Below are 14,468 nucleotides of genomic sequence, written 5' to 3'. Positions count from 1 at the left end.
TTATCTTAAATAGTTACAATTGTACTTTGCTTATCTTAAATTATTACAAATGTATCTAAGAGCAAGTGTTTAGTAGTCTTGGCTCTCTGCTAATAGGCCTTAAAACTTTGTAGCTTTTTCTGGTGTCAGTGCAGGAGATCAAAGAAAAACTCTGTACATTTCAGTAAGAAACCCAAGACTGCGGGCTGAGCAGAAAACTGGACAGTTGGGAGGTATGGATGCTTGTATGGCAGATATTGTCCATTCTAATATCTTTACGTGATGTAGTATGCAACATGCTAGAAGTGCAATAGGTATGTATATAAACGTATATAAATGCTTGCAATTTTAATGGTTCCTGCTCCTTTACTTACCTGCGACTCTGTAGCTGATCTAATAATTGCTCTTCTCTAGAGAGTGTAGGTATGTTGCTACAGAAGATGAAAGTAGTCTGCTGAAAGTAGCTCTGAGATTAGCCAATGAACTTCAGTTTCCCATGTTACAAAACACCCCTTTTTATGAAAAAAACGACTTGTTTTTTTGTATTTTTAATGGCTACATGCTGAACAAAAACATGAAGACATTTAGTATGCAATCACAGTACACAATTTTTATTCAATGCATTTTAATTCAAGCGTACAGTATGTTTTCACAGTTTTATTAATGCATACAAGAGATTTTGTCCTTCTGTCAAAATGTTTGGAATTCATAAATGCATTTATAGCCTCCGGAACAGAAAATGTAAGCGTTATAAAAAAATTGGAATTTCACTGGATCCTTGGATCAGTAATATCCCTGACAAACAAAATTCCCAGCAAAAGAACAAGGCATGGCAAATTGCCAGTTCTCTTACCTTTAAAAGTCCCAAACACTTAGTTGTGTGTGTATGTATGTATGTATGTATGTATGTATGTATGTATACACACACACACACACATATTTTAATGGATGCTATTTTATGCTTTTGTAATGAACTTTGTGTGAATTGGTAAATTACATCAGCCTTCTTTTGAATCCAGCATTAAGATGACTCCTAACAGAGAGCATCTTCCATCTTCACATGTAAGAGATATGCAACTGTTTTGGCTTAGTTACGGGTTAGTTACATCTTCACAACAATCTTTGTAGTTAACCAAAACTGTCAGTAGTTAAAAAAAAAATCTGGAGTTGTGGTTCAACAGCTGGTGCCTTTATTTGCATATCCCATATGGGCAGCAGCATATTTCTACATGACAAATAATTTAGCAGTAGGTGTAGAAGAGTAATAGAAAAAACACAGACCAAACAGTCATGACACGCATGCTGCTGATTCTCTGTAATTGAGGCTTGTTCCAAATAATAGCAGTGTGGAGTTCAATTAGTGAGGTCATTCATTCTATGAAAAAAGCAAGTGTCAATTACAGCCCATCTTTAAAGGAACAGCAACCCGAAAGTGTTTTAAACATTGAACATGTAATGTTCTTTTGCTAGGCACTGGTACACTGGTGTGTTTGCTTCAGAAACTCTAGTCTAGTTTATATAAGCAAGCCGCCGCTGTGTAGCCATTGGGGCAGCCATTCAAAGCTGAAAAAGGAGAAAAGGCACAGGATACTCAACAGATAATCTATCTGGTATACAATAGGATTCGACATAGCTTATCTGTTATCTACTGTGTATCCCATCCTTTTGAGCAGTGCTGCCCCAATTCAGTCTACAGATAAGGGATCCCTCCATAATTTGAACTGTTGGAAAATTAAGCATTAAAAAAACAATTGAACTTTAGCTTGGATTTATGCAAGTAAAAGGCACAGCTGAAATAAAAATCTGGACATAGGATCATAGTGCTGCATAAGTAGGCTATTTATCTGAAGTACTTTCATGAGTACTACAGTATAAAAACATGAGGTTTAGTGATGAATTTATTTAAATTTATTGCAAGACTCCTGTGAGTTTCTGGATGTCAACTTGAACAGTCTCAACATTGACAAACAATTACGGCCATAACATATCATGTAGTGCTAAAGCTATGAATGAATGTTTGTGTAAATGTTTGTCATGTAAATGACAAATATATTGCGAAGTGAACACGTGCTTCATTCATCTCTTACACTATGCCACGTTGGGCTGCCCTGCAAGGATTTCAACTTCTGATATCAATTGATCCCCTGGCAAAAGGCTGCAATGCACTACAATATAAAGTGGGTGTGTGATCTTGCCCGTGTTTAGCTAAATGCACCATTAAAGTGAGTTTTACTTGTATCTATTATTAATGTGATAAAAAAACCTATATATGTAAAAATATTGGAGTGTGCTCTGATAGAAAAGATTCTTTGTGGTTTTCACAAAAACTTTTCTTTAGACGGAGGTGCAAGCCCTCAGTATCTCTGGCTACATGCATGTAAAAACAAATGCAAGAGGTGATATTGTGATTATAAGCACTGAACAGCTTAACAGAAAATTATTATTATTTATGTGTTTGCAACCACAAAAAAAGTGTGGCCTCCATGCTGTACTGAGGATGATTTCTTTCTCAAAAGTATATTCCCTGTGAATAAGCACAATAGTGGTATTCTGAGTGGATAGAAAACCTTTAACACTGCACATACAATGTATATATTCATATAAAGTGCAAGTTATTGCTATAAATGTCACATTCTGGCACACCTCATTTGGGTATCTGCCCCTTTTACATAAATGGAATCAAGCTTGCAAGCCTTGAATAAGTGTCTCATGTTATCATTCTGAGCAGTGCTGCCCCCCCCCAAAAGTAGTTCTTAAAGAAAAAGTAAAATATATCATACATCATAGGGCCCTGAAGAAACCTGGCTCCTGAACCACACAGCCAAACATGGATCTTTACTCCTGCACGTGATCTTCAAAGGCAGAATGGCGAAGTAGGATTGGTGGCTTCCATGTAGAGTCACTTCCAATTCATGGCCCCCTGGTACTGATTACCAAATGTAAATAAATGTGCATTTGAAGTTGATCTCATCAACTGATGATGCTCCTTGTTGTAACTAAATATAAGTGGTTACTTTGGGGACCTCTTTAGGGGCTCTTCGGTGTATAAGACACTTCAGTTCACATTTAGAGGCACATTTATCAAGGGTCGAATTTCGAATTCATGTACGTTTTTTAAAATCCCATAAATTCGATCAAACTTTTAGTGAATTCAAATTTTTTCAAGTCAGACAAATTTAAACCACCCCCAAAACTCAAATCACATTCGATCAAACCTAATTCGAGTTTTTTTGCAAATGGTAGGAAGGCTGCAAACATCTCAAAATTGATCCCTGGACATCTTCCATTGACTTAAACAGCAATTGGGTTTTAGGTGGCAAATAGATAAATTTGAATTCATAAAGGGCCAGAGTATGATAAATCTCGAAAATCAAATTCGATTTTTTTTTTTTTTTTTTTAGAACAAACTCTAATCGAATTTGGATAACTCCCTGGTTGAATTTGAGAGTTTTGACCATAAAAAAAATTGAAAATTCTAATTTTTAATTCGGCCCTTGATAAATCTGCCCCTTAAAGTAATGCTTTTTAAAGTTATTCTGACAGTCTTGTAAAAACATGGAATGTTTTAGTATCGCTTTAATGGAGTTGGTCATTAACCAATGCAGAAAACCCAAAAAATAAAATGAATAAAAAGCTTAGCACTTGCCAAAGGGAGCTTGAAGAAAAAGCTACAGGCAATTAAAATGTCAAAGGTAGCAAAGCACAGTTTTAAGTATACAATTTTATTTATTGATTTTAGGGGAGTAAAGTTTTCATGTCATTCTTGTTCTGAGGTGGAGATATTTTATAGTGCTTCATGGAGGCTAATATATACCATAAGTGCAAACAATCTTGCAGCAAGATTGTCCAGTTAGAAAATATGGTAAAACACAGGTTTTTTCATTTCTTATAAATATACAGTAGAACCCCCATTTTACACTTTTCAGGGACCAGAAAAAAAATTGTGTAAAATCCAAGAAAATTTAAAATCAGGAAAATGTATTACGCATAATATATAGGTGGGACCACAAAACAACAATGGAAAATGAAAAATTTAAAATCAGGGGATGTCAAATTGAGGTTCCACTGTATCTCATGATAGGAAAAATATGTCTTAAAATGCTATGAGTATAAATCACAGTTTCAAATGTAAGTAACATTCATACTTATTATAAAAACAATATTAAAAGTAAAGTTGGATGTACCTATAAATACTCATATTGCAGCTTAATATGTTGTCTGTTACACCACTCACTTCCTACAGTATACCTAGAATCTAATGAATGAAGTTTTTGAAAATGACAAATGTAAAATAAAATGTAATGTTGATTTTGGTCTCATAATTGCAATCATCTTTTGGATAAATACCATGTAGTTATCCATACTTGGTTATATTTCATGTCCAGTCCTTTGGAATGTTTACCTACTGAAGATAATGAACATTAGTAATCAGTGATTACCAATTAAAAAATGTTTGTTTTTTTCAGGAAGTAATTTGCTAAGAAGAAAAGTGGCTTCGGTATTCTGATATTAAAGCAATTGATATATATATATAGATTTTTTTTCTATACCACATTAATGTACTTAAAAAAGTAATAAAAATAAGATTTTTCTGAAAAGATTAAAAAAAGTTACATGTTCCTAAATTTTGTGATTTCTTTTTTAGTTTTTTTTATACATTATTAAAGTGCCTATTGATTAAAACAAAATGTGCCACTTGTTAAAATATACTTTTAAAAATAATTCATGCTAAATCTTTGTAACCAAATGTTTGTACAGGGCTGGAATCCAGTTTATACAGGCAAAAACAGTTATTTTGATTTTGCACTGGAAGATTTAAGATACCTATAGTTTACTCTTCTCTGCTACTGCCTATATAATAACTAGATCTGGCAGAGCAAAGTGCCTGTGCATATTGCAGGCATCTACCCATGTAAAAACAGATATAGTAGGAGCGACAGAAAAACTCCTTCCAATGCTAAATCGGCATATAACTTTAAAGTGAGACTTATGCCTTGTTTTCTTCATGGTTCTAAAATGATACATTCTCACTGCTACCATATTTTTCAGTTGGATTAAAAAAGTATAAGAAAAAAAATATAAGAAATTCTACTGTTTAGAAGGAAAGGGTGCTGCACCAAATGGGTCAAACTCTAATGGCTGCTGTGTTTGCTGGCTATGCTGCTGTGTTACACTCTGCAAAACGAATTCTGTGAAAGGCACTGCACCAAAGTCATCCATATTAATATGATCATTGCTGTGATATCCCCCAGGTAGGGAACTCTGCCTTGGTCTGCCAGACATCGCTGTCTGGTGATCTCCATGGTTGTCTGTGAGGCCCTGGTGTTGTGGCAACCGCAAATCCTGAGGATGGAAAGGTTTGGCACCAAAAGGATCAATCAAGCTTTCGTCTGTTTGCAAAAGATGGCTGTGATCTTTCCCATCACTCAGTGAAACACTAATATTTTCTTTTGAGTCAGACAAAGTAAAAAACTCGTTGCTGCTTTGAGAGTCACGGCGACCTCCTTTTTTATGTCTGCGTGCTTTCTCAGGTGTGCGATAACTGGGCTTGGGTGTCTTTTTTGTGCTGGATGGTGTGCCGTGGTGACGTTTTCCATTGTTGTTTGCTGCCTCCTGTTTTGTACGCCTCTGACGAGAAGACAGTTTCTGCAGGTTTCGTTGATGTTTCACTTTAGGTTGTGTCTGATTTCCTGCTATATCTTCAAAAGGCACCAATCCAAAAATGTCCTCCCTGCTGTGAGATTTTTCTCCCTCTAAAGGAGCTGGCTCAAATGGTGAACACCCAAATATATCCACACTCTCTGGAGCAATAGAAGTCACCTGGCAATCAAGTTGCTCAACTTTTTTACTAAATGGTGCTTTTGAAAATACATCAAATTCTTCCTGAACTTTGTTGTTCAAGGAATCATCTGAAGTCTGAAGGTTACAGTCATTTTTAGTTTGAGGCAGGTCAGACCTCACTGAGAAAAAAGGAACAGCTCCAAAAACATCAAGTTGCGGATTAGAGGTTAATTTTACCACATTATTTTTTACAGTGGATAAACTGGAAATGTCAGTTGCACTTATCCCTATACCAGTATCTGGTATAAATTCACTTACACGGTTTTCATTGGCGTTTTTCTTTGTTTGTTCATAGTCAGACTCAGAACTGTGCTTGTCGTCTTCGTCATTTTCTTGTTCTTCCTCAGAATCCATTAAAAGGGGCCTCTGACCAATATGTTCTGGTTCTGTATCATTGTCATCATTGTAAATCACTTGCTCATTGTGCAATATTTCTTCATCTTCTTGGTCCTCATCTTCACTACTCTTGGGTGAAGGGGGATCAGACTCAAAATCACTTTCAGATTCAATTCCTTCTTTTTTTATTGAATTCTGACATGGAGAGGTTTCTAGCATTTTTTGTTCCACAATTTGTTCTCCTAATGATTGAGTTTCCTTACTAACTTTTCTTGAAAATGTGGGAGTATTTTCTTGACTACATGCAATTTTTTCTGCTGTCCTTTCAAGTGAGCCTAAAATTAAAAGTAAATTCAAATTACTGTGAAACACAATAGCTATTAAACAAGGCTCTGTGATTATTTGTTGTTGTTAAGGGGGAGGGTACATTTAAGAAATTATAAAAAAAGAAATAAGAATTATTTTTTAAAAATATCACAGGATAAATACTATTGTGATGCTTTCAGAAAACAAATACAACTCTCCAATCTTAGATGAAAAAAACTATTTAAGTCAAATTTCTAGCACATTACTTAAAAGGATAATGTTTTAAGTACATGTATTTGGCAAACAAAATAATAACATACTTTATCACCAACAACTTTTCCCCAATGAGCCAGGGTTGAAAACACTAACCATTTTTTCAAGCAAATATTTGCCAGTTTTGCATGGACATTGGGCCGGGGGGTCAGTTGGGGGGGCAAAGGTAGACCTGTACTTAATAGGTGATCAAAAAGTTCAGAACTCTTGCACCTCATGTACATTAATAGATGCAACTGGTTCTAAGTGCAAGAAAACTTAGAGACTAACTGCTTAATGGTTGGTGGTTTTGTGGCTAGCACAGTACCCACTAAAACTAAATGAAGCCCATGATTTTTTGAACTTTTTAATCCATAAATGTGTGGACATTAGGGATGGGCGAATTTGACCAGTTTCGTTTCGCAAAAAATTTGCCACCGGCGAAATGTCGCAGACGCCCATTAAAGTCTATGGGCGTCCTTTTTTCGGCGAAACAAGGCGAAAAAATTTGCCCATCCCTAGTGGTCTTCTAAAATATATATCCATTTTAATGTATACATTTAAAAATGAAAACATCCTTGTTGCTGTCATTAATAATAATGTAAATGCCATAGTTATTACCAAACTGTAACAATGCAGATACGTTTTTAAAGATAATTTTAAGTTTTAGGTTATAGTACAATGTATAGGTTTTCATTTCATATGACTGGCCTTTACCAATATAAATAATGAAGGTGGTTGCATCATAGCTTTGTCTGTATACATCTACCTTTCAGTAGTTTTTAATTTTAGCCCTCCTTAGCAGTATTAATATAATGAAATTGTATTTGTATTTTTTCTTTTTTTAAAAAAAGGGCATAAGCATCAGGTGATTAAAGCACAATCAGCTTTTTTTCCTACTGTAATTTTTCATAACTGGAAGTTCCTAGCTTAAATATACCAATGCATGTTTGATTTTCTGTTGATATTAAATAAGGATTAAATGACTGCTTAGTTTCGATTTCCCTAAGGTACTACCTTGAGGAGCTTTACATTCTTTCAAAGCCACAATATTTTAATATTTATTGGGGTTGCAAATATATTGAAAACTGAGAATTTAAAAATGGTGGAGGTTATAGAGACAAATTCCCACAGTACTGTAACTTAAATGGCTTACTTTCTATTTTAGAAACAATAAAGCAAAGCAGCTCTGATATCTGTAGCTTTGGCTTGCATGGTATAATACAAAACAGAAATAATTCATATGTACTATATTTTAAAGGGCCAGAAAACTAACATTGTGACCCTAAATGCCCAAACACAAGGGTACACTCACTGAAATGCTTATGATCATGTTTATATGATTACAAACTGTTTAGCTAATAAGGGTATGTGTGTGACACAGCATTAAGAATAGGATGACATGGACACTACATATTTATATATACAGGTATTCCAATCCTATAGGGTTACATTCAGTATGGACCATATGTACCTCATTGGAGGTTCTAAACTTTTGCAATGTACTGGACCTGTATCTGCTTAGTAATTTGAGTTGATCGTCTAGAGAAATTATACACTGAAGTAGTTTTAATTTAGATTTCCTAAACAAAAAACCTCTTTGCCGAAATGGTCCACACAATTTATGTGTATTCTTACAAAAATATATTCTAAAATGAAATTTGTATCCTGGTTTACCACAAATACACATTTGCATAGTTGCCGATAGTCAAGCGGTTTGCTGTTGTAAGCTTATGGAAAAAAATAGCTGGAAATCAATTTCTGATCGTGATTTGACTGTAGCAAGAAACCATTAATTTATCTGACAATAAAAGACTGGCATGTGTTGGATAATCCTATGTTTAATAAACCTTCCATACCTAACATACTGGAGAAATATTCTAACTGTACATCTACTGCAAAGCCCTTAACATAATTATTCCAGTACACTAAAACTGTAACTATACATTGGCATACTAAAAAATGTCTTAGATTCTGCATTTAAAAAGGTCTATGGTATGAAGTTATATATACCTGAAACAGTAAAATAATAAAGTAAAAATATATACAAGACAAAAATGCAAGTGAAAATGCAGCCAAAGTGGCCATCTGTTGACAATGTGGAGCTTAGATTTCTCCACTAATAATTATTTTAAGGACAATTGCTCATCCTTTAACCGCCAGTCAGGGGAACATCTTTAATCATCCAAGATCATCCCAATCTTCAAGGAAATGTAATGTTTTGATGTTCTTTTTTCCAACATCCGATTAAAGCTGATTAATGCCTTGCAACTAGTAATTACATGCCTTCTGCTGCATCGTCAGTTGGGGGTGGGAGCAACAAGCTTCAAGCAGGCTTTCAATTGGTAACATACTGACACCATCATTTCACAACAATTTGAGACATGTCAGGCCCAAGGATTATGGAAACGTTTCACCTAAATCTGCACTATTTCTTTGAGGACAGCCAAAGAAGCAGCTGCTCAGAATTGCTAGATTTATTGCTCTTATGTCGTTTCTAAGGCACATAAAAATGTGAAATTAAAAATTGTCTTAGAGGTTTAGGTCTTAAAAACAAACCTTTAATATAGGTCAGCAATTGGGAAAATAATAACGATTTATCCTGTCAACAGTTATTCTTTTGGCTTGTTTAAGTACAATAATAATAATAATAATTTGACTTGTTTTATTTCTGTATATATATATATATATATATATATATATATATATATATATATATATATATATATATATATATATATATATATATATATATATTATATATAAAGTCCAAAAATATAAGGAAGCACTCACGGCATAAAGGTTGTTATAAGTCCTTTACTGAATCATATAAACATCTACGCGTTTCGGTACCTCAACGGACCGTCATCACGATGTGTGTGTGTGTATATATATATATATATATATATATATATATATAGTGAATAAAGTACCCCCTCTTGTAAAATATAAGGATATTATAAGTTACCGAGGAGTTTCATGACCATATAAAAACACGAGGTCATGGAACTCCGAGGTAACTTCTAATATCCTCATATTTTGCAACTGGGGGTACTTTATTTATTATAATACACAAATTTCAGTGAGTCATGTAACAGAAATGACATCAGAACTCACCGTTTATAACTGATGACATCAGAACTCACCGTTTATAAGGATATAATTTACAGGATATTCATGGCTTTTGTGTATTATATCTTTATCTATATCTATATATATATATATATATATCTATATATATATATATATATATATATACACACACACACACACATACAGTGGTGTGAAAAACTATTTGCCCCCTTCCTGATTTCTTATTCTTTTGCATGTTTGTCACACTTAAATGTTTCTGCTCATCAAAAACCGTTAACTATTAGTCAAAGATAACATAATTGAACACAAAATGCAGTTTTTAAATGAAGGTTTACGTTATTAAGGGAGAAAAAAAACTCCATATCTACATGGGCCTGTGTGAAAAAGTGATTGCCCCCCTTGTTAAAAAATAACTTAACTGTGGTTTATCACACCTGAGTTCAATTTCAAAGGTTATAAAGCCATTTCTAAAGCTTTGGGACTCCAGCGAACCACAGTGAGAGCCATTATCCACAAATGGCAAAAACATGGAACAGTGGTGAACCTTCCCAGGAGTGGCCGGCCGACCAAAATTACCCCAAGAGCGCAGAGACAACTCATCCAAGAGGCCACAAAAGACCCCAGGACAACATCTAAAGAACTGCAGGCCTCACTTGCCTCAATTAAGGTCAGTGTTCACGACTCCACCATAAGAAAGAGACTGGGCAAAAATGGCCTGCATGGCAGATTTCCAAGGCGCAAACCACTTTTAAGCAAAAAGAACATTAAGGCTCGTCTCAATTTTGCTAAAAAACATCTCAATGATTGCCAAGACTTTTGGGAAAATACCTTGTGGACCGACGAGACAAAAGTTGAACTTTTTCGAAGGTGCGCGTCCCGTTACATCTGGCGTAAAAGTAACACAGCATTTCAGAAAAAGAACATCATACCAACAGTAAAATATGGTGGTGGTAGTGTGATGGTCTGGGGTTGTTTTGCTGCTTCAGGACCTGGAAGACTTGCTGTGATAGATGGAACCATGAATTCTACTGTCTACCAAAAAATCCTGAAGGAGAATGTCCGGCATCTGTTCGTCAACTCAAGCTGAAGCGATCTTGGGTGCTGCAGCAGGACAATGACCCAAAACACACCAGCAAATCCACCTCTGAATGGCTGAAGAAAAACAAAATGAAGACTTTGGAGTGGCCTAGTCAAAGTCCTGACCTGAATCCTATTGAGATGTTGTGGCATGACCTTAAAAAGGCGGTTCATGCTAGAAAACCCTCAAATAAAGCTGAATTACAACAATTCTGCAAAGATGAGTGGGCCAAAATTCCTCCAGAGCGCTGTAAAAGACTCGTTGCAAGTTATCGCAAACGCTTGATTGCAGTTATTGCTGCTAAGGGTGGCCCAACCAGTTATTAGGTTCAAGGGGCAATTAATTTTTCACACGGGATTGGATTTCTTTTCTCCCTAAATAATAAAAACCCTCATTTAAAAACTGCATTTTGTGTTTACTTGTGTTATCTTTGACTAATAGTTAAATGTGTTTGATGATCAGAAACATTTTGTGTGACAAACATGCAAAAGAATAAGAAATCAGGAAGGGGGCAAATTGTTTTTCACACCACTGTACATAAATAAAAAGCAACAAAATGCCTATTTAGTCTCTCTGAGTGCAGTGCTGTGTTCCTGTACATTTTTGCTTCATCTGCACCCAGGAAAGTTGATACATTGTATTGGGAGTGCATAGATCTAATAAAGGTAAATTTTAGTAAGACATTATTTATTAATTTTATATATACCCACTCCAAACATCCTCACTCAGAACGGTCTTTCATTGATGTGAATGGCAGGTCAATATTTAATACATAGAATATTCAGAAGGACCCCCACTCCAATTTAATGATCGTACTTGTGCGAAAATACATCTGTAGTATTGGGGTTTCCAAGCAGTATAATGATTACTCACCACATAAAAGAAGTGGCCCAGGTGCACCACCGAAATGTTGGATGCACAAGTATGATCGACGAACCAATATGGAACAGGCATTCAAAAAAGGCAAACTTCCACCAGGCAACAATTCATAGTGAAAATTGTTTATTGTGGCCTCCGGCTGAGGACACAAACTATTTTTTGCCTGGTGGAAGTTTGCCTTTTTTGAGTGCCTGCTCCATATTGGTTCGTCGATCATACTTGTGCATCCAACATTTCGGCCCCCTAATGTGGGCTGAAACGTTGGATGCACAAGTATGACTATTAATGCACTATGATTCATCTATATTGGAGTGTCGGCCCTTCTGAATATTATAGAGAGAGAGCAAGAATCAGACAATTGCAAAAACTAGAAGTACAGTATAGTGGGAAAAAACAGAGTATTAAAACTTGAGCCACTATTTTATCTTTTATATTCATATTTATTATATTTATATTCTCTATTATATAAACAGTTTATATATATATATATATATATATATATATATATATATATATATATATATATAATAATTTCTTGGAGTGCCCGCACCTCTGACAGTAATTGATTGGAGGTGCTTGATCAATAATTGTAGTATAAATGATGAAGGATCCGCACTCTCATTTTCAAAGTATAACAACTTTTATTTATCACATTACAATCCGACGTTTCGGTCCCTCCTGGGGACCTTTCTCATCCTTGAGAAATGATCCTTCATCATTTATATATATATATATATATATATATATATATATATATATATATATATATAGAAACAATAAAGCAAAGCAGCCTTCTGCATATGCAAATTAGGGGCAGGGAGGAAAATCTTGTGACTTTTTGTCACAAAACAAGGAAGTAAAAAATGTTTTCCCTTTCCCATCCTTAATTTGCATATGCAAATTAGAATTTCGGTTCGTTATTCGGCCGAATCTTTCACGAAGGATTCAGGGGTTCGGCCGAATCCAAAATAGTGGATTCAGTGCATTCCTAATATGTATATGGCCTACAGCAGTTTAACCTGAGAAAGGTAATATAGTCTAATTTCAAGGAACAGATAACATTGTCCATTGACAAAGATTGCTCTTGCAGTTTTGTTTGCCCCACTTAGCGTGATTCTTGCTTAGTAGGTGACTCATCATAATGCTCTCACTGCTTAAAGCAAATGTATTAGAGCCCCATAAATAGTAACAGTAAACAATATATAAAAAATAAGCTGCTGCAAATTTGCAAGCATATTAAGCTTTATTGGAGCTCCAAACCTTTGCTACTAGATGTTGGACAAGACTGAAACTAGGGGTATGCAGAAGAGATATGTGCCTAGGGTACAACAGCAGGGAGGTGCTGGGACACTAGACATGTTCCTCTTCTGCTTCTAACACCAGCCCTACATTTGCGGATTGTTAAGAGGACAGGGGTAGTGGAAGCAGAAAAGCAGCTAGTGGTAAGCAGAAGACAGGAGGGGGGGAGTGACAGCGAGGGTTTGCCTTGGGTACCTTTGTTCAGTGGTCTGGCTTCAAATGTGGGGGATCATGGGATTTTCTGTACTTATAAGTTCTGGAAGCTACAAAAAATCCATGAAATGCATGTTTGCTGCAGCTCCATCATTAAGGTTGTATTTGGGTTGCTTTCTTTGTTTACCTGGGAACATTCCTTCAAATACACATTGAAACTATACCGTTTTTTGTGTAAAAACCTGGATAACTACATTAATAGTAATGAGCCTATGACTAAGAGTTTGTAACACGAAACGCGTAAGGCTGTGGATACAATAAATTGTTTTACTTTGATTCAACTGCCTGGTGGAAGAATGCCTTTATTTGAGTATTGAGAATTTTCGATTCGATTTCGACTACATTAATAGCCAGGGCATTTTCCATCTTTAAAGTGCCGAGTTTCTAACACACAAAAAGTTTTATTTTGCAAAAATTTCTTTAAACAAATGGAATAAAATCATTAAGTAGTACTACCCTCAGTAGTAATTTAGCAGTAATCTAGAGAAGCTGCTAGAGGAATCTCTCAGGTCTTTCTCATTAAACTTATTTGTAATGGCAATATCTAAAACAATGTATCGGTTATTGATTAAAACACTGTAGAACTTGCCTGATCCAGAAAAAAAAGGCACAGAACCAAACGCATCTTGTGTAAACTGGTCATGTGGAGCAGGAACAGGCTCTGTATTGATGCCTGTGGAAGACCTACACTCCTCAAGTTTATCTGAAAAATAATAAATAAAGCACAACAAAAACAAATAAAATGAAAATGGTGGCATGCATGCTAGTCTACCAGCTTGTCAGCATATTTCCAAACTAATGGTGGGAAGCAAGCAAATACACAGAACCTTGCAAAATTAGACTCATTTTACTGAATTGCAAATCCATGTTTTTGTCTGTGGTAGTATAATATATGTAGAAAAAAAAAATCTTAAAAGTAAATAAAACTCAACTAGATATTGATCACATTTACAATTTGGCTCCATTCATGCACTAATAGGCTGCTGATGCATTTGCAAGTGGCCTGTGTAAGGCCAGCTTCTGTATGTCTCATTTATGTTACGGTTTACCAGAATAATACAATCTCTTTTATGGTCATAGTATCATTTATAAATTAAGGAAAAATGAAAAAATAAAGCAATCCAAAAACACAACACGTTTTTAAATGTTTTCAAGAGGATATTGCTCTATTATTTGTTGTATTTGATAAATA

The 14,468-nt window shown here is 35.1% G+C and overlaps 1 protein-coding gene across 2 annotated transcripts in view; it reads right to left on the bottom strand.

The window, feature by feature from the left end:
- Positions 1 to 4,803: 4,803 nt before the first annotated feature.
- The window catches only part of LOC108706817 (BMP-2-inducible protein kinase), a 67,084-nt gene continuing 57,419 nt past the window's right edge, over positions 4,804 to 14,468 (bottom strand). Inside the window, exons 15-16 of one of the 2 annotated variants that reach the window (XM_018243546.2) lie at positions 13,866 to 13,979; positions 4,804 to 6,491 (exon numbers count right to left, since the gene is read on the bottom strand). In XM_018243546.2, the coding sequence (XP_018099035.1) occupies positions 5,068 to 6,491; positions 13,866 to 13,979 (1,538 nt within the window). In that variant the 3' untranslated portion in view covers positions 4,804 to 5,067. The remainder of the gene's footprint in view (positions 6,492 to 13,865; positions 13,980 to 14,468) is intronic. The other variant, XM_041579853.1, reaches the window with a different exon arrangement.

This window comes from Xenopus laevis, chromosome 1S, assembly GCF_017654675.1.
Source record: "Xenopus laevis strain J_2021 chromosome 1S, Xenopus_laevis_v10.1, whole genome shotgun sequence".
In the NCBI taxonomy this organism is placed as follows: domain Eukaryota; kingdom Metazoa; phylum Chordata; class Amphibia; order Anura; family Pipidae; genus Xenopus; species Xenopus laevis.
This window is presented reverse-complemented; position numbering and strand designations above follow the sequence as displayed.